Below are 23789 nucleotides of genomic sequence, written 5' to 3'. Positions count from 1 at the left end.
ATAATGCAGAGGTCAGCTGCCTGCTCTGCCAATAGTTAGCAATGGCCCTATAGTAAGCAGTGTTTAATAAACAGCTGTTTTACTAAATTCTGCTGAGGTGAAATTCAGTGCAGACTGTATCGTGATACGTATCGTATCGTGGCATCTATCGTGAAACGTATCGTATCGTGACTTTGCTGGTGATACACATCCCTAGTTAAAAATGCATCAAGAAAGATGCAGAAGGCTAAACTACTCCAGAAGTAGACGACAGAACTGAGTGAAACATGCCTCACCTCAGGTTGCCTGTCTTAGAGAAGGGGTCAATGCATTCATCTCTAGACATGATCCGATGAGAGAAGAGCTTCTTTTCAGGGTCTAAAAAACCTTTTTAAAAGAGAAAAATAAATTGGTATGAGTGAGAGAAAGAGAGGAGACAGTCATTTCTTTTAAAGATGAAGTCTAAATTACAGCTGGAAGCAGAGCTATAAATGCTGTAGTTTCGCTCGGACTGCATTGAGACTACTTACAGCTGTAATAAAAGGAAAACAGGAAAAATAAAACGAACCAAAGCTTTCAATCTCCTGCCTGCACTACAGTACAATAAATCAAGACTTTAATTCAGAAAAGTTGAGCTACTTCCTTTGTGTCTTTTCTACTGCTGATTGTGGCCAACCATTTGGGTTTGTGGGAAGCACTGAGGCCAAATATTAAGAGATTCAAATGTGCGAGATGCCAAATATATTCATTCATCTTCAAACTCAAAACACTGAGCAAATGCTCAAACATATGAACAAATGCTGCCACCTGGTGTCACTGTGAAAGGCCAATATAATCTCTCAGTTATGGGACTGTTTGATGGGTTTTATCATCCACCGGGTGAGAATCAAAAATTCTGATCGGTTAGAAAAATATCATCGCACCTGTCCTGCGTTTGAGGTATCATTCATGTTTCATTCAATCATTCAATGCGTCACATCACAACAATGTACCTGCAATGGTGTGAGCGTATAAACGGCTGCCAAAGGTGAAGACGTGCAGCTCATAGAGTTTGGCGATCTTTTCTAGAAAGTCTTTGCAGTGAGGCCGCAGTCGTGTATGAAGCATAGGCTCCCCCCGTCCCAGCTGGAAATGAAAGATTCCCTGGAAAAAAACATTGCAAGGAAGTTAGAGAAAATGAATATATGTCTTCACTGTCACTTTTGATCAATTAAATGCATCCTTTATAAAGAAAGTATTAAAAAATCTACACATCTGAATAGCAGTGCATCTGCTTTAGATTGAAAAGCATATACATATTCTATACTGCTGCATTACATTCCAGTCCAGCTAACATTCATTTCAATAGAACTGCTCTGGAAAATGCTTTAAAAGCAGCACAATTTCTGATAGCAGACTGAATGCAGTCTTTGAGGAAAGCATTTGAGCCTTTGATAGCTCAGTTAATGGTCTAGTAATTGTTTGGTATAAAGATCTGAGATTGTTTTTTGCTCGAGCTGAGTGAATGCACGCCTGGCAGAACGAAAGCGTTAACGCCTACGAGAAGAATGAATCGAAAATGGATGATAGCTGAGAAAGAGAGTACGATGCAGTCATTTAAATAGAAATCAATCAATGCTCGGCTGCATTTAGGCTCTTCAAAGCAACGCTTCCAGTTACACCCACAATCACTGGAGTTCATAGAAAAACGCAAATGAGATCACTAAGTCGTCAAAGAAAACCGTACGGCTGTCTACATCTTATTTTTGTTACTGCTAAACTCAAACAAAATGAAGGTACTGTAGATAAACCTTTTGAAGCCACCATAACACAGCACACCAATGACAGATTAAACAAATGCCTTAATGTCATACGAGCACAAAAGAAACCAATGAAACAAAGAAAAATCTATGTTGCTTCAATAACACTCAAACAAACTATACAATAACTTTGTCAACCCAATGGCCTCAAACATACATAACATTAAAAACCAAAAAAACACATCAGATCATTCCACCTTAAGTGTTTTGATTTAAATATCCAATTACTGCAGGTATAAATTAATCCTTATAGATGTTTCTCTCTGCCCTGGGCATTAAATAATGTCTTCTAGAAGATGATACAATATCCATTAATATGGAGTATAGTTGTTCCTGCATTTTTAACTACAGTTTAGGGTTTTAGACTTTTTAAAGAAACTGATGCTGTTCAGAAGTGACAGTTAAAAGATTTATAATGTTTTTATAATGATTTTCTATTTCAAATAAATCCTGTTCTTTTGAACTTCTAAAGAATTCTTTAAAAAACTGAGAAGAAATTAATACTTTTATTCATCAAGGATGCATTAAATTTATCAAAAGTGACAATAAAAACATTCGCTATGTAACAAACGATTTCCATTTCAAATAAATTCTTAACTCGAAAACAATTACAATAGTTAGACATTTTGAGCAGCAAATCATCATATTAGAATGATTTCTGGACCATGTGGCACTGAAGACTCAGCAGAAAATTCAGCTTTACATCACAGGAATAAATTACATTTTAAGATTTCTTTAATTATAAAACTGTTATTTTAAATATAAATAATATTTTACAATATTACTATTTTTACTGTATTTTTGATCTAATAAATGCAGCTTTGTTCAATCTTACCGACCCCAAACTTCTGCATGGTAGTGTAGTGCAATGTTTTTAACTGTTACCTTGTTGGACATGCGCTGGCAGTGCTGTTCAGTGGTGTGGATCAGCGTTTGGTCCAGATCCACCATCAGCACTAACTTCCTGTTCCTGTGAAGCCTTTGCTGGTCCTCTCGGCCAAGCTGCTCCGCTTGCTGCTCACAGACACACAGAGACAAAAAACACTGCGTTTGTACACCAGACGCTGATTGTGCAGGGTAAACACAAACACCATTTTATACACAACCGCTTATTAAAGCCGCTTTGAAATGTATTTGACCCCACAAATCATCACAAAAACATGAATTACACACTTTACCTTTAAAGGCCCCTGATAAGAAAGTATCCAATCAGCATATTAGTTTAAACTTCTGATATAAGGTTTTCTTAGCGCACACATCCGAAGCACACGCACAGAAAGCGGCTGTCACACGGCATGCGAGTACTAAACTAAGCTCTCTTTCTGTCTTATTGCGATTAAACTGTCAAATACACACACGTTTATGTTAAAAAACACACACATGAGTTACAAAAACAGTCGGTTATGTCTGTGAAGGAAAACAGCCGAGAAAGAAATCGCATGTATATATTGGATCTTTGTGGCAGCAGCGTAATATACAGTAAATAAATCAATGAATCCACTACTCTCTGGACTCTAAACAGTGTTCTGAGCTCATCAGTGCAGCCAAAGACAGAACTGATAGCATGCTTTGCTCAAACTTTCAAACTGGTGCACCACTGTCGCTTGCGAAAACACAATGGCGGCGCCGTGGGTGGAAACATGCGATAATATCATAAGATCCCCTTTCTACGTCACAGTGGGAGAGAAATCCAAACGGCTCATCGTTTCACAAGCTTGCAGAGAAAGGCTTACCAAAAAAAAAAGTGCTGGGTTGTTCTTTTTCACGTTTTCTGGGTTGGACCCGATTATAGCACTTAAACACGGAAAAAGTCCGTTTTTAATGATTGTCACCTTTAAAGCAAGCAGATTTACATTATTAAATATGAAAAAACTGTGTCAGTTTCGCGTTCGATTGGAATTACCGTATTGACCCGAATATAAGACGATGTTTTTTTCTTGGAAATGCATCTGAAAAAACGCGGTCGTCTTATATTCAGGGTCTAGACTTTGACATGTCAATAATACACCCACAACAATAGGTGGCGCCAAATATGCATAAAACGAGTGGGCCATGAAATACGTAATGCAATGCGTGTTGTAAAGATTGCGAGTAAAAACAAAAGAAGCAGAAAACCTTACAGCTGCACGAGTCGTGACTGTCTATAGTGAAAGTAAGAGTTTTGGGCTTTTTATCAGATGTTAGCTTTTTTAAGTGCTTATTTTAATAAATAATAAAAATTACTTTTTTCATTTCATTATTTTTTTTAATTTAGTATAGAATTTTATTACCGTATTGACCCGAATATAAGACTATGTTTTTTTTCTTGGAAATTCATCTGAAAAAACGCGGTCGTCTTATATTCAGGGTCTAGACTTTAACTTGTCAATAATACACCCACAACAATAGGTGGCGCCAAATATGCATAAAACGAGTGGGCCATGAAATACGTAATGCAATGCGTGTTGTAAAGATTGCGAGTAAAAACAAAAGAAGCAGAAAACCTTACAGCTGCACGAGTCGTGACTGTCACGTTAGCCTGATGGGACCAAACTCTCTTTGTGACTTTAAAACGTAAGACAGTACCCAGATTTGAAGACTACAGTAAGATTTAACTTCTACTGTTATTACGATTTTGGTAGGCTACTATTAGATGGATAGCCTAAATGTCCTAATTCAGATGGGCGACCTGTTTTTTAGTTTTTTATGGTATATCAAAAAGTGTATATTTTTTTAATGTGATTGTTGGTACATTTTACCAGTTTTTACCATACTTTCAAAACAAAAATTAAAATAGGAAAAATATGCAATATGAAAATAACTGAAGACAAAATGTGTTTTACTGAGAAAAAACAAGATTTGTTTTTTTAAAAAGCCTTTTTCCAAAAGTCGTCTTATATTCGGGCCAATACGGTACTTCTTTAGTTTCTACAATAAAGCAGCTCTCCAGTGTGTTCATGTCTTTACTCGTGTCTGACTCTGATAGACTGAATAGAAGAAATGAACCGGAGTCAGTGAGCCTATATCAGAGCAAACATTTAGAGAAAGTTTCGAACTCCTAAACCCCCCAAACTGAGATTTATGATTTTGTTTGAAATGACATCACACCAGTTTGTTGTTCGATTCCGATTGGAATACATTAAGAATCTCCATCCTCAGAAGTGGCAAACGCTAGGCACTCACCTCTGAGCTGACCATCAGCTCGGGAACACTGTGAACCATGGAAACGGTCGCCGTAGAGATGGGCGCCTGCTGCCTTCCATTCTTGCTCTGTAGTCTGAAACGTAAGAGCACCTTCAGCACCATATAGCCACTAACAGAAATAACTCTAAGAGCCGACACAACAATAGCTTTTCCTGAATGGCTCCTGACAGACGTCATTTCACTTTTCTAGGTAAGAGGAGAGAAACGATTCTGAACTGGAGACTGTAAAGTGAGACAAACGTAAAGTGGATATAGACTCACTGAGTTAAGTCCTGGCCGCATTCGGCACACAAGCCCTTCATTACAATGGGATGACTGCATTCTTCCACTTTTGCAATCACACTCCTGTTAAAAAGACAAAAAACATATAGCAATAAATACAGCAATAAACAAATGCACTTCATATACATACACTATGCTTGTTAACAGGCTAAAAACCTCAATTATAGGGAAAGGTAATCTATAAGCTGCATTATAATTATATTTCACTCAGGGAACTGGGAAAATGTATGCAAAGCATCTCTCCAAACTCCAGTATAAGTGCAAAGAGAAGTGTAAACTGTTGTTTTTTATTAAAAAGCTCATTTTCAGTTGACTAACAAAAAACTGAGCAATTTCTAATACATACACAGCACCCTCTACTGTTAAAGACTGCAAAAAAGCAAGCATGAATGACAGTAAATGACATTAAATGAGCCGACTGGCACAGTTTTCTTTCCTCTGTTGACATATTTCCTAATGTAACACAGGTTCAGGCATATCAAAAGGCTCATACGATTTTATTTTATTTTTTAAATACTCAATAGGCATGATTAAGGCTACGTCCACACGAAGCCAGAGCTTTCCCTATCCGATCTTTTTTTTCCTCCTCATCTCAAGAAATATCTGCGTCCACACGAAACCACAAAACCGACACAAAACGATGTCAGCCAGAGCAGTATGTGGCGCTGTAATTCTGCCACAGAGATACACTAAAAACGGAGAAGAAGACTTGGACTATGCGCATAAACCTTGCGCGCGGTATACAAACGAACATGGAACAATACATTTATTAATCTGTGTTAATTTTAGTTGACAGACGTCATTTCACTTTTCTAGGTAAGAGGAGAGAAACGATTCTGAACTGGAGACTGTAAAGTGAGACAAACGTAAAGTGGATATAGACTCACTGAGTTAAGTCCTGACCGCATTCGGCACACAAGCCCTTCATTACAATGGGATGACTGCATTCTTCCACTTTTGCGATCACACTCCTGTTAAAAAGACAAAAAACATGTAGCAATAAATACAGCAATAAACAAATGCACTTCATATACATACACTATGCTTGTTAACAGGCTAAAAACCTCAATTATAGGGAAAGGTAATCTATAAGCTGCATTATAATGATATTTCACTCAGGGAACTGGGAAAATGTATGCAAAGCATCTCTCCAAACTCCAGTATAAGTGCAAAGAGAACTGTTTTTTATTAAAAAGCTCATTTTCAGTTGACTAACAAAAAACTGAGCAATTTCTAATACATACACAGCACCCTCTACTGTTAAAGACTGCAAAAAAGCAAGCATGAATGACAGTAAATTACATTAAATGAGCCGACTGGCACAGTTTTCTTTCCTCTGTTGACATATTTCCTAATGTAACACAGGTTCAGGCATATCAAAAGGCTCATACGATTTTATTTTATTTTTTAAATACTCAATAGGCATGATTAAGGCTACGTCCACACGAAGCCAGAGCTTTCCCTATCCGATCTTTTTTTTCCTCCTCATCTCAAGAAATATCTGCGTCCACACGAAACCACAAAACCGACACAAAACGATGTCAGCCAGAGCAGTATGTGGCGCTGTAATTCTGCCACAGAGATACACTAAAAACGGAGAAGAAGACTTGGACTATGCGCATAAACCTTGCGCGCGGTATACAAACGAACATGGAACAATACATTTATTAATCTGTGTTAATGTTAGTTAATAAAAAGACAATGGTTCAGTGTTTGTTCGTGTTTTGCTGTTACGTGACGTAGCGGTGTCTGACTAGGGGCGAGACGTGGGCTGATGACGTCCTCGTTTCAGAAAATATACGGATTCGCTGACCACATGAAAACGCAAGGGTGGTGTTTTCAGATTTATCCACTCTGGGACCCGGTTTCAAAAAATATCGGTTTCACTCTCTCAAAACGCCGGATCCGTGTGGACGAAATGCCTATACGATTCAAAATGTATGCGAATACAGCTAAACGCGTCTCCGTGTGAACTGGGCCTTACATTACACCCATAATTTGCTAATTGCTAGTCAGTCATAGGCTGTATTGGAGAAGGGACATTCTCATGACATCTCTCTGAATCAATTTTTGATTAATAATTACGGTTTTGGCAAATTATTTTATATGTAAATGTGGATGTTTTAACAACCTTCCTATCCACTCACATTTCCAGAAGGAATTAGAGATCTTCACATCCTTAAAACTTATGCATAACAAAAGCCCTTAAAGTGTTAGTTCACCCAAAAATGAAAATTAGGCCATAAATTACTCACCCTCAAGTCATCCTAGGTGTATATGACTTTCTTCTTTCAGACGAATCCAGTCGGAGTTATATTAAAAATGGTCTTTGATCTTTCAAGCTCTATCATTGCAGTCAGTGGGTGTTGCAGTGCTTGGATATTTTTCTTACAAAAACGCATCGATTCGCTACAGAAGGCCTTTGTTCACCCCCTGGAGTCGTGTGAGACACTTTTTTTATGGATGGGCGCTTTTTATTTCACTTCTTTTGGACTGATACATGCAACACCCGCTGAGTGCCATTAAACAGCTAATAATATATGGGCTAATTTTCATTTTTGGGTGAACTAATCCTTTAAGCTGTGTAATCTGCTGGAGGTGTATTTTTATAATTAACCCCATTGTGTAAGATTCTTCTGTCTTCTTTGAGTTTTTAGTTTTTTTTAATAGTAGTTATATCTTGCTGTTTGTGTTAGTTAAAATAGCTTGTTTTTGATGCATATTTCTCATTCAGGGTTTCTGCAGGTTTTATGAAGGTAAATTCAAGACTTTTTAAACCAATCAAAGTTAAGGACATAATTGAATGTAAAACAATATGCCAATATGTTCTCTAATTGCAAATGTATTAGCGAGATTCTTCAAAATTTGAAAAAATACAACTTCCAACAAATCTCCATTATTTATTAAATAATTTAAAAATAAAAAAAGCTTAAGGCTTGAATAGCTCTGTTTCCAACTACTAGAAGATGGAAATAACTTTTACTGTACCTTCTAATAATCACACTGCAAAAACATTATGTTCTTCTTCTGTGTTTTTGTCTGATTTTCATGTGCAAATGTGTGAAGATTCTTAAATCAAGATACATTTGCTTGAGTAGCAAAATTATATAATAAGAAGTCTTTTTTATGAGAAATTTTCCAAATGAAGTGAGTTCATGATTAAAACAAGAACGCATCTTAAATCAACTTAATTCAAAGGGAAAGGTTTTCATGCCCCACTGACATATTTGTTATCAAGCATTAAATTTTTTTTAAACATTGTTTAATTTCTTAGAAAACAAGACTTCATGTATTAAATTTGCATCTCAAGTAGATGTATTTTGACTTAAGGATGTTTGAGTTTTTTTTTTTGTTTTTTTTTTAAACATTTATCTTTTACAGCCTTTTTTAAACAGATTTTTACAGCATGCAACATTTAATGCTACGACTATGAATTTAAGATTTAAGACCTTTTTTAATTTTGGAAAGGTGAATGCAGGGATTACAGTTCCGTCGCTACGACGGATTTCCGTCAGTTCATAAAGACAGTCACTTGCTTCATTCCTGAATGATTCAGCCGTTCGAACGAATCAGTTAATGAATGATTCAGCCGTTCGAACGAATCAGTTAATGAATGATTCAGTGATAAACTCAGTGACTTGCCGGCACCTGCTGGCGGATGTAGTTTCATTTTTAGCGTATAATTTCAGTTATTTGAATCATATTTCTGTATTCAAAATTGTGTATTTAAAACATAAATCTCCACATGAATGTATGTTTTAATTGCACTCATTAAGGAGTGCAATTAAATGAGCCTCATTGAACGTCTGAAAATGTACCTACAAGCGAGACGTGGGCTGATGACGTCCTCGTTTCAGAAAATATACGGATTCGCTGACCACATGAAAACGCAAGGGTGGTGTTTTCAGATTTATCCACTCTGGGACCCGGTTTCAAAAAATATCGGTTTCACTCTCTCAAAACGCCGGATCCGTGTGGACGAAATGCCTATACGATTCAAAATGTATGCGAATACAGCTAAACGCGTCTCCGTGTGAACTGGGCCTTACATTACACCCATAATTTGCTAATTGCTAGTCAGTCATAGGCTGTATTGGAGAAGGGACATTCTCATGACATCTCTCTGAATCAATTTTTGATTAATAATTACGGTTTTGGCAAATTATTTTATATGTAAATGTGGATGTTTTAACAACCTTCCTATCCACTCACATTTCCAGAAGGAATTAGAGATCTTCACATCCTTAAAACTTATGCATAACAAAAGCCCTTAAAGTGTTAGTTCACCCAAAAATGAAAATTAGGCCATAAATTACTCACCCTCAAGTCATCCTAGGTGTATATGACTTTCTTCTTTCAGACGAATCCAGTCGGAGTTATATTAAAAATGGTCTTTGATCTTTCAAGCTCTATCATTGCAGTCAGTGGGTGTTGCAGTGCTTGGATATTTTTCTTACAAAAACGCATCGATTCGCTACAGAAGGCCTTTGTTCACCCCCTGGAGTCGTGTGAGACACTTTTTTTATGGATGGGCGCTTTTTATTTCACTTCTTTTGGACTGATACATGCAACACCCGCTGAGTGCCATTAAACAGCTAATAATATATGGGCTAATTTTCATTTTTGGGTGAACTAATCCTTTAAGCTGTGTAATCTGCTGGAGGTGTATTTTTATAATTAACCCCATTGTGTAAGATTCTTCTGTCTTCTTTGAGTTTTTAGTTTTTTTTAATAGTAGTTATATCTTGCTGTTTGTGTTAGTTAAAATAGCTTGTTTTTGATGCATATTTCTCATTCAGGGTTTCTGCAGGTTTTATGAAGGTAAATTCAAGACTTTTTAAACCAATCAAAGTTAAGGACATAATTGAATGTAAAACAATATGCCAATATGTTCTCTAATTGCAAATGTATTAGCGAGATTCTTCAAAATTTGAAAAAATACAACTTCCAACAAATCTCCATTATTTATTAAATAATTTAAAAATAAAAAAAGCTTAAGGCTTGAATAGCTCTGTTTCCAACTACTAGAAGATGGAAATAACTTTTACTGTACCTTCTAATAATCACACTGCAAAAACATTATGTTCTTCTTCTGTGTTTTTGTCTGATTTTCATGTGCAAATGTGTGAAGATTCTTAAATCAAGATACATTTGCTTGAGTAGCAAAATTATATAATAAGAAGTCTTTTTTATGAGAAATTTTCCAAATGAAGTGAGTTCATGATTAAAACAAGAACGCATCTTAAATCACAAAGGGAAAAAGGGAAAGGTTTTCATGCCCCACTGACATATTTGTTATCAAGCATTAAATTTTTTTTAAACATTGTTTAGAAAACAAGAAAACAAGACTTCATGTATTAAATTTGCATCTCAAGTAGATGTATTTTGACTTAAGGATCTAGTGAGTGAATGATTCAGCCGTTCGAACGAATCTAGTGAGTGAATGATTCAGCCGTTCGAACGAATCTAGTGAGTGAATGATTCAGCCGTTCGAACGAATCTAGTGAGTGAATGATTCAGCCGTTCGAACGAATCTAGTGAGTGAATGATTCAGCCGTTCGAACGAATCAGTTAATGAATGATTCAGTGATAAACTCAGTGACTTGCCGGCACCTGCTGGCGGGTGTAGGTTCATTTTTAGCGTATAATTTCAGTTATTTGAATCATATTTCTGTATTCAAAATTGTGTATTTAAAACATAAATCTCCACATGAATGTATGTTTTAATTGCACTCATTAAGGAGTGCAATTAAATGAGCCTCATTGAACGTCTGAAAATGTACCTACAAACCACTTTTGTGTTCTTCTGTGCCACCTCTGTAGTACACATTCATTTATTAATACTTATTTCATATGATTGGTAACTTATGTGTCTTTTTCTACTTATTCTTATATTGCAGGGGTTAATTTTGACCTTGAGGTTAATAACCTTTGCAATGGCATAATTTTCACAAAATGTATGTTTATAAGCTTTTTCAAATTTCTATTTAAAACAATATAATAAGCAGAATAAGACGAATAAGTTACCAATCATATGAAATAAGTATTAATAAATGAATGTGTACTACAGAGGTGGCACAGAAGAACACAAAAGTGGTTTGTAGGTACATTTTCAGTTAAAACATAAATCTCCACATGAATGTATGTTTTAATTGCACTCATTAAGGAGTGCAATTAAATGAGCCTCATTGAACGTCTGAAAATGTACCTACAAACCACTTTTGTGTTCTTCTGTGCCACCTCTGTAGTACACATTCATTTATTAATACTTATTTCATATGATTGGTAACTTATGTGTCTTTTTCTACTTATTCTTATATTGCAGGGGTTAATTTTGACCTTGAGGTTAATAACCTTTGCAATGGCATAATTTTCACAAAATGTATGTTTATAAGCTTTTTCAAATTTCTATTTAAAACAATATAATAAGCAGAATAAGACGAATAAGTTACCAATCATATGAAATAAGTATTAATAAATGAATGTGTACTACAGAGGTGGCACAGAAGAACACAAAAGTGGTTTGTAGGTACATTTTCAGACGTTCAATGAGGCTCAGAGGTGGCATGAGTGCAATTAAAAACATACATTCATGTGGAGATTTATGTTTTAAATACACAATTTGAATACAGAAATATGATTCAAATAACTGAAATTATACGCTAAGAATGAAACTACATCCGCCAGCAGGTGCCGGCAAGTCACTGAGTTTATCACTGAATCATTCACTCACTAGATTCGTTAGTACGGCTGAATCATTCATTCAATTGATTCGTTCGAACGGCTGAATCATTCACTCACTAGATCCGTTCGAACGGCTGAATCATTCTCTCACTAGATCCGTTCGAACGGCTGAATCATTCTCTCACTAGATCCGTTCGAACGGCTGAATCATTCTCTCACTAGATCCGTTCGAACGGCTGAATCATTCTCTCACTAGATCCGTTCGAACGGCTGAATCATTCTCTCACTAGATCCGTTCGAACGGCTGAATCATTCTCTCACTAGATCCGTTCGAACGGCTGAATCATTCTCTCACTAGATCCGTTCGAACGGCTGAATCATTCTCTCACTAGATCCGTTCGAACGGCTGAATCATTCTCTCACTAGATCCGTTCGAACGGCTGAATCATTCTCTCACTAGATCCGTTCGAACGGCTGAATCATTCTCTCACTAGATCCGTTCGAACGGCTGAATCATTCTCTCACTAGATCCGTTCGAACGGCTGAATCATTCTCTCACTAGATCCGTTCGAACGGCTGAATCATTCTCTCACTAGATCCGTTCGAACGGCTGAATCATTCTCTCACTAGATCCGTTCGAACGGCTGAATCATTCTCTCACTAGATCCGTTCGAACGGCTGAATCATTCTCTCACTAGATCCGTTCGAACGGCTGAATCATTCTCTCACTAGATCCGTTCGAACGGCTGAATCATTCTCTCACTAGATCCGTTCGAACGGCTGAATCATTCTCTCACTAGATCCGTTCGAACGGCTGAATCATTCTCTCACTAGATCCGTTCGAACGGCTGAATCATTCTCTCACTAGATCCGTTCGAACGGCTGAATCATTCTCTCACTAGATCCGTTCGAACGGCTGAATCATTCTCTCACTAGATCCGTTCGAACGGCTGAATCATTCTCTCACTAGATCCGTTCGAACGGCTGAATCATTCTCTCACTAGATCCGTTCGAACGGCTGAATCATTCTCTCACTAGATCCGTTCGAACGGCTGAATCATTCTCTCACTAGATCCGTTCGAACGGCTGAATCATTCTCTCACTAGATCCGTTCGAACGGCTGAATCATTCTCTCACTAGATCCGTTCGAACGGCTGAATCATTCTCTCACTAGATCCGTTCGAACGGCTGAATCATTCTCTCACTAGATCCGTTCGAACGGCTGAATCATTCTCTCACTAGATCCGTTCGAACGGCTGAATCATTCTCTCACTAGATCCGTTCGAACGGCTGAATCATTCTCTCACTAGATCCGTTCGAACGGCTGAATCATTCTCTCACTAGATCCGTTCGAACGGCTGAATCATTCTCTCACTAGATCCGTTCGAACGGCTGAATCATTCTCTCACTAGATCCGTTCGAACGGCTGAATCATTCTCTCACTAGATCCGTTCGAACGGCTGAATCATTCTCTCACTAGATCCGTTCGAACGGCTGAATCATTCTCTCACTAGATCCGTTCGAACGGCTGAATCATTCTCTCACTAGATCCGTTCGAACGGCTGAATCATTCTCTCACTAGATCCGTTCGAACGGCTGAATCATTCTCTCACTAGATCCGTTCGAACGGCTGAATCATTCTCTCACTAGATCCGTTCGAACGGCTGAATCATTCTCTCACTAGATCCGTTCGAACGGCTGAATCATTCTCTCACTAGATCCGTTCGAACGGCTGAATCATTCTCTCACTAGATCCGTTCGAACGGCTGAATCATTCTCTCACTAGATCCGTTCGAACGGCTGAATCATTCTCTCACTAGATCCGTTCGAACGGCTGAATCATTCTCTCACTAGATCCGTTCGAACGGCTGAATCATTCTCTCACTAGATCCGTTCGAACGGCTGAATCATTCTCTCACTAGATCCGTTCGAACGGCTGAATCATTCTCTCACTAGATCCGTTCGAACGGCTGAATCATTCTCTCACTAGATCCGTTCGAACGGCTGAATCATTCTCTCACTAGATCCGTTCGAACGGCTGAATCATTCTCTCACTAGATCCGTTCGAACGGCTGAATCATTCTCTCACTAGATCCGTTCGAACGGCTGAATCATTCTCTCACTAGATCCGTTCGAACGGCTGAATCATTCTCTCACTAGATCCGTTCGAACGGCTGAATCATTCTCTCACTAGATCCGTTCGAACGGCTGAATCATTCTCTCACTAGATCCGTTCGAACGGCTGAATCATTCTCTCACTAGATCCGTTCGAACGGCTGAATCATTCTCTCACTAGATCCGTTCGAACGGCTGAATCATTCTCTCACTAGATCCGTTCGAACGGCTGAATCATTCTCTCACTAGATCCGTTCGAACGGCTGAATCATTCTCTCACTAGATCCGTTCGAACGGCTGAATCATTCTCTCACTAGATCCGTTCGAACGGCTGAATCATTCTCTCACTAGATCCGTTCGAACGGCTGAATCATTCTCTCACTAGATCCGTTCGAACGGCTGAATCATTCTCTCACTAGATCCGTTCGAACGGCTGAATCATTCTCTCACTAGATCCGTTCGAACGGCTGAATCATTCTCTCACTAGATCCGTTCGAACGGCTGAATCATTCTCTCACTAGATCCGTTCGAACGGCTGAATCATTCTCTCACTAGATCCGTTCGAACGGCTGAATCATTCTCTCACTAGATCCGTTCGAACGGCTGAATCATTCTCTCACTAGATCCGTTCGAACGGCTGAATCATTCTCTCACTAGATCCGTTCGAACGGCTGAATCATTCAGGAATGAAGCAAGTGACTGTCTTTATGAACTGACGGAACTGTAATCCCTGTGAATGACGACTTTTAATAGACATGGACTAATATTCACAAAACTCTCATTTCAATATCGGAGGCCTTTAATCCCACAGCTTCAAACAAGCTTGCTGGTGGACATCTAAACATTAGGGTAGGCTAGTATCATTAGGAAAAACAGCTGTAACGATTTTACCATAGACTTCTCCTCCACGCGCTCATCAACACACCCTCTCTCCAATGCCCCGCCCTCTACATACGTGACAGCCAATCCGAAGGCAGCAAAGCACACGGCATAAATTGATTGACACGCAGAGAGCGTTTCTGATTGGCTGAAAAGGGCGGGCCGCTCCCCCAACTGTTGTTTTGTTGTTTACAGTGCTTAGGGCTTTCTATCAGAACTTATCTCTCAAGATACATATTTAAGTGATACCCGTCTGTTAATATGAACTCTTTATGGGCGACATTACAACATTGTTTTTATAACGTTCCTGGGCAGCGTGGAAGTTGAGCTGCTGCAGTCGCGTGCAACTTAGCTTAGCTTAGCTAACAAGCAGAGGCAGCAAATAAACGCGTAAACCGCCGGTGAATACAGCCGCGACAGCGCGTCTTACCCGGGCGCGATGACCTGTCCGAGTTGACCGCACAGTTCCCGCACAACTCCGGCGCGGTCCGACTTCAGCTTCCTCTCGGCCGCCCTGCACTCGCCCTCTGCGGGGACCGGCGCACACACCGCGATAACGGAGTCCACGTTCAGCAGAGCTCCGGGCTTCACCTTCCACTCGAGCAGCCGCAGAGGACGCGCTCCGGCGGGGCAGCGGATCTCCGTCACCCGCGCCGCGGGGCCCTCAGCTGCAGGCTCCTCCATCAGAGCTTCACACTTCCGCAAGAGACTCGCGGCGGCTGAGGAGAGTTAATAAAAGCGGTTAAAAGCGCTCAAATGATCCAGAGGCGATGGAAATGAGCTGTAATGCACGACAGGCTGAGGCACAGGTTCACTCTTCCCGCCCGTAAACAGGAAACACGACGCTGCAGCGCGAGCGAAAGTCTTTCCACTTCCGGGAGACTTTAATCACACTCTTGATTTAGAATTAAATTCATATTAGAGTATAATCTGTAGTTTATTATAATAATAATAATAATAATAATAACAAGTATGTACTTAAATAGCAATAATAATATTTTATATAAATATTTAAAAAGTGTAACAAAAAATAAATAAATAATACACCAAATATTTACAGTCAAACTTGAGGTTTCGAGAGCATCTGACCTGAGCATTGGTAAGGAACTGTGTTTATCTATCCGCTCCCCCTTTGAGACAGGCATCTGCAGGGGACTGTAGGCCGAGACTTGTTGGTTAGTGGGTATATTTTCACTGTTTTTGCTAAGATCGAGTTTCAAATCTTGAATTTCAAAGAGGAAAGTGCATCTGTTATATCTTTAGAAAAATGTAATTATATAGACGTATGATATGCATCAGTATCTTAGAAGAAAAATCTCCTTGAACGTGTGCGGGGGACACACAATTGAGAAATTAAATAATAATTACAATAATAAATAAATAAAGGAAAAACTATTTAATACATTTAAATTAAAACACATTTTTGATTGTTTCAGATGGGGACGGCTTACAGTGCTTAGTACTTTTAATCAATAGACGTGTTGCCATTTTGCACACTTGTGACAGTCCAGCTATTCTGAAACACTGGAGGGAGTAACAACTAAGTACTCAACTCCATTACCTGAGTGAAAGTACAGATACCGCTGGTCAAATATTACTCCATTACAAGTAAAAGTTGTAAAGACAGATTTTTACTAAAGTAAAAGTACAGAAGTACTTGCTTTTAAAAGTACTTAAGTACCAAAAGTACATTTCCTTTCTTATGTCAAAGCACTGTTTTATTGTTGCACGTAGTAGTACTTACAATACTTCTGAAGCAACTTACAATACATTACACCTGCTGAATACAGGACAGTGAAATCCTGTAAATACAGACTGATAAGGAAGATAAAAAAATCAAACCTGCTTTAAAACCCAGCAACACAACTGTAGCTGTATAACTTTACAACAGCAGCACTGCTTTAACAAAAAAGCAAAACAGCAAGACTTATTTGACATCAAAACAAACATTTTAAATGCTGTCTAATCGCTCTCGCTGTACTTTAATGTCACACACAGAATGGTCTGCGCAGTGCTGCTTTTATTAGGAGACGCACAACAGTTCTTCTGTGGCTTTATAGGTAATATTTTCACTTACACAATTTAGCAAAATCAGACAATATTGTGTCTAATATATACCACAATATTAACTTCTTATTATTGAATTGTTGCATTTGCAACTGGTCAGTGTTCAAAAAATGCTGGGAAATCTCTTCAGGTATACTCTTAAAAATAAAGGTGCTTCAAAAGGTTCTTCAAGCGATGCCATAGAAGAACCATTTCTGGTTCCACAAAGAACCATTCAGTCAAAGCTTCTTTAAAGAACCACCTCTTTCTTAACTTTTTATAATCTGAAGAGCCTTCTTTCGTCACAAAGAAGCTTTTGTGAAACAGAAAGGTTCTTCAGATGTTGAAGGTTCTTTATGGAACCATTTAGACAAAAAGGTTCTTCTATGGCATCGTGAAGCACCTTTAGTTTTAAGAGTGTAGCCTTACAAGAGTGATTACTGAAAAACTGTCTGAAAAAAAAGAAAGTCACGTTTTAGAGAAGAAACAAATCACCCACTGACTTTCAAAGCTGCTACATAGTAACGACTTTCTACTTCGAGGATCTTGATAGAAATGTAGTGGAGTGAAAAGTACAATATCTGTCTTTCAAATGTAGTGAAGTTAAAGTCATAAGTTCCCAGAAAAAATAATACTCAAGTAAAGTACAGATACTCAAAAAGTGTACTTAAGTACAATACTCAAGTAAATGTACTTAGTTACTGTCCGCCTCTGCCTAAGACTATAGAATACCCTAAAGAGGCTTTGGTAACACCAAAGTTAAAAAAAAAAAAAAAAAAAGTTGTCGAGCCTTGAATCTATTCAAATTTCACTTCATTTTATTTTTTTTTAGTTTACGTTTATATTATTCATGTAGGGTTTTTTTTATTATTAATTTGTTTGCTTGCTTGTTTATTTATTTATTTAATTATCTGTCTTGCCTCCCTTTAAATGTGTACTGTCCCTTTAATTAAAGGCATACGTTCCTCGTTTCACGTGAACGTATTTTTTAATATTTTGCATTTTTGACCGTATAATAATATTATTATTTAGCTGTTTATTGAGTTCGACTGCTCACGTTTTTCAAAAGGCCCAGTAACATGTGGATGTGTTGTTAGAGAGGGAGCGCGGTCTGAAGGTCGCGGCTGGCCACTGTCACGTGACCGAGGACGTCACAACAGACGCTGTCCAATCACAGCACAGGCGTGCGTGCTCTCTCAGCGCGAGGAGGACCGTGGCGATCTTCAGCCCGAGCGAACCGGAGGCATGACGGCGGAGACGGTCAGATCGGTAAGGACTTCACTTCTGCGGTGTGCTGCTGGCGCTTCATGAAAGGTCGCTGTATCTCTGTTTCACACTTCTGCACTTACTGAGAGGCGTTTAAATGCAGACTCTATTCCATCTCATTATCCGGTCTGGAAGTGCAGGGCTGATCCTGAATCCGAGCAGTCGAGGCTAGAGGAAATGTCAAAGCATGCCTCGTGCTTGATCACTGTAAGCCTTAAATCCCAAACTAAACTCTGCAATTCCTATATCCAAGTCTAACAATAGAAAGACAGTCCAGCACTTCCTGATAACCTTAGATTATAACCAGCAGCACTCTTACAAAGCATTACCATGGTAGCAATAGGCTTAAGTAATGTAATTACTGCAGTTACTGTTTACCGTTGCAACACTCTCTTAAATAATGCAAAAATAGCTTTCAGAGGCCTCATTATAATGAATTTATTTTTGGTGACAGCGGTGGCTAATACCAGTGATGGATAGGACCGGGACCCACTAGGGGGGCTCAGCAAACTTGCAAGGGTCCCTCAAGATGACTTTAAAAAAACTACTTGATACACACACACACACACACGTGTATATATATATATATTACACACACACATTTTTTGGTAATTAACCATTGCAACTATTTATTTATTTATACATTTTTTCGAAGAAAAGGGTTTTGAATGTCAAAAAGAAAAAGAAAAAAAATTATATATATATATATAAGCTCTAAAATATTTTTAGAAATTGTCATTAAAATATTTTTTTTAATGCTTATCCTTAATTCTTATGCAGTAGATCATGAACAACTGGAAAATTGTGGGATTTTGTTGTGGACAGTGGGGGACCTTGGAGTCCAAAAGATTGAGAACCACTGCCGCACTAACAAAAAAGTGCCATTAGGGTTGGGCCAATAGACGCAACCGATGGCTGATAGACATCACGATGGTGAGCCGGTGTAGTGCCTAAATTTGCACCCTGCCAGATTATGCACCCCCTAGTATTGGTAGGTTTAGGAGTAGGTGTGGGGGTGGGATTGGGATTAGGCAATCAGGTAGCGACTTCAACGAGGGGGTGCATAATCTGGCAGGGGTGCAGAATTTGGCACAACACCGGCATCGTGATCCCCCCCTCCATACCCCCGCAATCCGTGGCATCCCAATACCGTGTTCGGAAAGAAAATTAAATGTAGGTGGAACCCCTAAAGGGAAATATACAAGATGGGAGGAAAATATATATTTCAATATTTTTCCTCGCAATTATATCATTGGGTAATTATACTACATGTAGATTTCGGGGCATCAGGGAGCTGCTATTATACCTGGCATTGAAACTGGCATCACTTTTTAGTTTCACTTTCACAATTTGCGATCGCACGTACTCTGTTTCTACTAGGAAGCGGCAGTACTTACCACACATTTTACAAGATTATATGTTTGTCAGCTATATAAATGCATCATTCATTGATTGATTGATTCATTCATCAATTCATATGTTTGTCAGTGGTATGAGGATCGGCAAATCATTCGCCATCGCCTCAGTCATCTCTCCTTACTCTGTTTATGTGATAAGTGACATTTTATGTACTGTAATGTAACAGACAACCGTTACACCGTGTCTACACCGGACGCGATCTGTCGTGTCGTGCCACATCAGCTAAAGTCTGTCTACACTGGACGTCACTGATTATAATGAGTTCTATACACTGATCAATATATAATGAATTTCTATTATAGATCAGTGGTTCTATAGTATTGTGTCGCACGGCTCGTGTCCGGTGTAGACATGGTGTTAGGAATCGTTATTTGTTTTCCCTTATAAGGATTCATGCTTCGGGCACACCCCCTAACTCCATATATGTGGTACTATACTGCTTTTATATCTGCCATAACAATCCTGCATATTTTGTATATGTATTACAGTAGTACCGTGGTGTTTTTTTCGTACTTTAGAGTGCGTGAATATGGTCATTTGCAACAGAATCTTGAACGTGTGTTTTTGTTCATGTTCTGCAAGCTAATACCAAGGCACTGTGCTTTTGTTGGGGTTACTATAGTATTTTGGCTTAAACTGTCATTACCTGAAACATTTTTGGAAGGGCAGCGATTCATGTTTCAAGTCTCTTTTTAGGAAAGAAGCTCTCTGTATGGGACATTGGCTCTTTGCGTTTGTGTGGTGATTTAGAGTCCATGGTTTATCTTGAATGAGGGGCTGCTGATGTTGTTTATCATACTCTATAGAGACCTTTAAACTGGAGCACATCCCTGACCTGTCCACAAATCAAGCTGCCTGAGGAAAGACATTCTGTTCCCTGCTTCTATAAACATTCTCCCTTTTTCACATTTTGACACGGCCTTGATGGGAACGTCTTGTGCTTTAAAAATGAAAACACACCTCACAGATCATCTCTGAGCTATTTTTAAGGGTTGCCTGATTTATAATGCTTTTAGATGCCAGTAAAAGACTCTCAGCGTTAAACGAGTTTTATTTTCTTTGGCTTCAGTTAAGGTTGTGTCAGCGTCATATGTCTCTGTTACGGCGGTGTCCTCGGCTCATAGGCCTCCAAGAACACGAGCAGAAGTTCTTCTCCTCTCACAGGTGGGTTTCATTTGCTTCGTTGGGGTCTGACTTTATTTTAAGGGTGAAAACACTATGTATTTAATAGCATATGACAAAGCAAGCACTACATCATACTGGACAAGCGTATTGACGGTGATGCTGGGATTGTGTTGTGCTCCTCTAGAGTTGTGAAGAGTCACAGGCTCTTTAGGAAGCTGTTGGTTGGCGTTTCGGTGGGTGTGCCGCTCGGGGTCGGGGTGCAGTATGCGGTCTCAGAGCCCAGAGAGAGGAGGAAGATGAAGATACTAGCTGAGGGAGTCGGCCGCTTCTGCAGGTAATAACCTCGTTTATTTAATTTGAGCAATTTATCAATCATCACTGCAATTTTAATTTACATACATCATTTGATAAGGTTTTTTTTTTTTGGAAATGAAATCGATACTTGTATTCAGCAAGGATGCATTAAATTGACCAAAAGCGACAGCAAAGACATTTAAAATGTTTCAAACCATTTATATTTCTAATAAGTACTGTTCACTTGAACTTTCTATTCATCAAAGAATCATAGAATCTTAAAAAAAATGGTTTCCTTGAAAATACAAAGCATTTTTTAACATTGATAATAGAAATAAATGTTTCTCGAGCATCAAATCAGTATATCAGAATGATTTCTGAAGGATCGTGTGACAATGAAGACTGGAGTAATGATGCTGAAAATTCAGCTTTGATTACAGGAATAAATTACATTTTACAATATATTCGCTTAGAAAACAGTTGTTTTAAGTTGTAATAATATTTCAGATAATATTATCGTTGTAAATGTTGCCTTGGTGAGCATAATGTTCAAAAAATACATTAACTACCCTAAAATTTGATATGCTATTGTATGACATTATATCACCCATCAGGCTCTCTGATCCCTAGATGTCAAGCTTTTGCATTTGACATATCTGTATCATGCAGCCCTCTGCAGTTAATATCACGACTGAAGCTGTGAAGTAAGTTGTGTATCTGTGTCACATCAGGTCTCTCTATGTCGGGCTTATGATATCAGCAGATTACTGGTGGACCTCCATTGCTCTGAGAGACATGGATGAGGTAAGCTTATGTCCCTATAATGTAAATAATGTTTATTAAATTAGTACATTTGAGAACAAATTTTTTTTAATTGACTAGAACTTAAAGGATTGTTCTAACGAATATGAAAATTCGGTCATCATTTACTCACCCTCATATTGTACTGTACGCCTTTTGGTCTTCCACAGAACATAAAATAAGTTATTTTAAAGAATGTTGGTACCCAAACAGTTTTGGTCATCATTGACTTCCATTGTATGGGCAATAAGAACAATTAGCCATTTCTTAAACATATCTTCTTTTATGTTCACGAATAAACTCGAAACATGAGGGTGAGTAAATGATGACAGGAAGTTCATTTTTGGGTGAACTATACATCTAATTGAACACTTTTCTTGGATTCCCTTGTTCCATCATCATCATAAATATATCCAGTGCAAAGTATTGTAAAAAGAAAGTGATCAGTAAATGTATCAAACGCAAATCTCTTGCTGTCCCTCTCGCCAGAGCAGTCCAGAATATGAAGTGCTCATGTCAGCGTGTCACCAGAGAGCAGCCGGCAGCATGGTGGACGGGGCCATACAGAACGGAGGACTGTATATTAAGCTGGGACAGGGCCTGTGTGCGTTCAACCATCTCCTACCTCCAGAGTACATGCGCACCCTGCACGTGCTGGAGGATAAAGCTCTCAACAGAAGATACAAAGAGGTGAGCAGCTGCAGCGTATCAAGCTCAACACATTGGGATTCTGCTGAGCTCTGACTCTGAAGTCAAATTATATGTGATTTTTGGATATGAAGGAAGAAGTCAAAATATGGGTTTGTATTCTTGACAAAATCAGATTAGTGAATGTAGTGATGTAAGGCAAGTCATTTTATTCCAATAATCTCAATGTGCTGAATTATAAATTTGTATGAACACTAAAAATTTGGGATATGTTTTTGAAGTTAGTCTATTAAATATAGTCTAAAAATATAGTAAAAACAGTGGTAAATATGAAATATTGTTATTGTATCGTATTGTTTTCAATTGTAACATTTTCAAATGTGATTTATTCCTGTGATCAAAGCTGAATTTTCAGCATCATTACTCCAGTCTTCAGTGTCACATGATCCTTCAGAAATCATTCTAATATACTGATTTGCTGCTCAAGAAACATTTATTATTGTTATCAATGTTTTAAAAAAAAAGTTGTGCTGCTCAATATTTTTGTGGAAAACATGATACATTTTTCATGATTCTTTGAATAAAATTTCAAAAGAACAGTATTTATCAGAAATAGAAATCTTTTGTATCATTATAAGTAGTGCTGTCAAATGATTAATCGCATACAAAATAAAAGTTTTTGTTTGCATAATATATGCGTGTATACTGTATATTTATTATGTATTTATAAATACACATACATTTGATATATTTACATGTCTATATTTATATTCATATATTTTATATTATAAATGTATTTAATATATAAACATAACATTTTTCTGAAATATATACATGCATGTGTGTTTATTTATATATACATAATAAATATACACCGTACACACACATATATTATGCAAACAAAAACTTTTATTTTGGATGCAATTAATCACGATTAATCGTTTGACAGCACCAATTATGTGACTTTTGACACTTTATGATCTATTAAATGTGTACTTGAATAAAACTATTAATTTCTTTCAAATAAAACTTACTGACCTCTAACTTATATTAAAGAGCTGTAATTTCTTAACCTTTTCTCCAATTGTGATGAGAATACCCTAGAATTGAAGCTCATAGTGTGCACTTTATATAACTGTAACTTGAATATGTTTTGGTCAACAGCTAAAATAATAAAGTTGTTCCTATGTCCAAATATATATATGGACCTAACTGTGTGTGTGTGTGTATGTGTCTATATATATATATATATATATATATATATATATA

The 23789-nt window shown here is 37.9% G+C and overlaps 2 protein-coding genes across 2 annotated transcripts in view; one reads left to right on the top strand and one right to left on the bottom strand.

Annotated features, from left to right (window-relative positions):
• Window positions 1–271: 271 nt before the first annotated feature.
• LOC107552301 (RNA polymerase II subunit A C-terminal domain phosphatase-like) lies at window positions 272–15628 on the bottom strand. Its single transcript, XM_016234159.1, has 6 exons — window positions 15352–15628; window positions 6131–6214; window positions 4941–5034; window positions 2664–2792; window positions 972–1122; window positions 272–366 (listed from the first exon to the last, which is right to left on the bottom strand). Exons 1-6 carry the CDS (start codon window positions 15603–15605, stop codon window positions 272–274), a joined length of 807 nt encoding a protein of 268 aa, XP_016089645.1. The 5' UTR covers window positions 15606–15628.
• Window positions 15629–15673: 45 nt separating this feature from the next.
• Window positions 15674–23789, top strand: part of adck5 (aarF domain containing kinase 5) — a 39048-nt gene continuing 30932 nt past the window's right edge. Inside the window, exons 1-6 of the mRNA XM_016234184.1 lie at window positions 15674–15730; window positions 18065–18236; window positions 20722–20816; window positions 20962–21111; window positions 21803–21875; window positions 22362–22562. Of these exons, the coding sequence (XP_016089670.1) occupies window positions 15708–15730; window positions 18065–18236; window positions 20722–20816; window positions 20962–21111; window positions 21803–21875; window positions 22362–22562 (714 nt within the window). The 5' untranslated portion in view covers window positions 15674–15707. The remainder of the gene's footprint in view (window positions 15731–18064; window positions 18237–20721; window positions 20817–20961; window positions 21112–21802; window positions 21876–22361; window positions 22563–23789) is intronic.

Source organism: Sinocyclocheilus grahami, unplaced genomic scaffold (genome assembly GCF_001515645.1).
Source record: "Sinocyclocheilus grahami isolate Dianchi unplaced genomic scaffold, SAMN03320097.WGS_v1.1 scaffold446.1, whole genome shotgun sequence".
In the NCBI taxonomy this organism is placed as follows: domain Eukaryota; kingdom Metazoa; phylum Chordata; class Actinopteri; order Cypriniformes; family Cyprinidae; genus Sinocyclocheilus; species Sinocyclocheilus grahami.
Note: the sequence above shows the minus strand (reverse complement) of the source record. Positions and strands in the feature narration are given on the sequence as shown.

Excerpts from the sequence above, each read along its gene's own strand:
- LOC107552301 (XM_016234159.1), bottom strand. The coding sequence starts at position 15,605 with ATGGAGGAGCCTGCAGCTGAGGGCCCCGCGGCGCGGGTGACGGAGATC. Across the intron at positions 2,793-4,940 it reads AGCTGATGGTCAGCTCAGAG|CAAGCGGAGCAGCTTGGCCG; the intron begins GTGAGTGCCTAG and ends GTCTGTGAGCAG. Across the intron at positions 367-971 it reads ATACGCTCACACCATTGCAG|GTTTTTTAGACCCTGAAAAG; the intron begins GTACATTGTTGT and ends TCTTTTAAAAAG.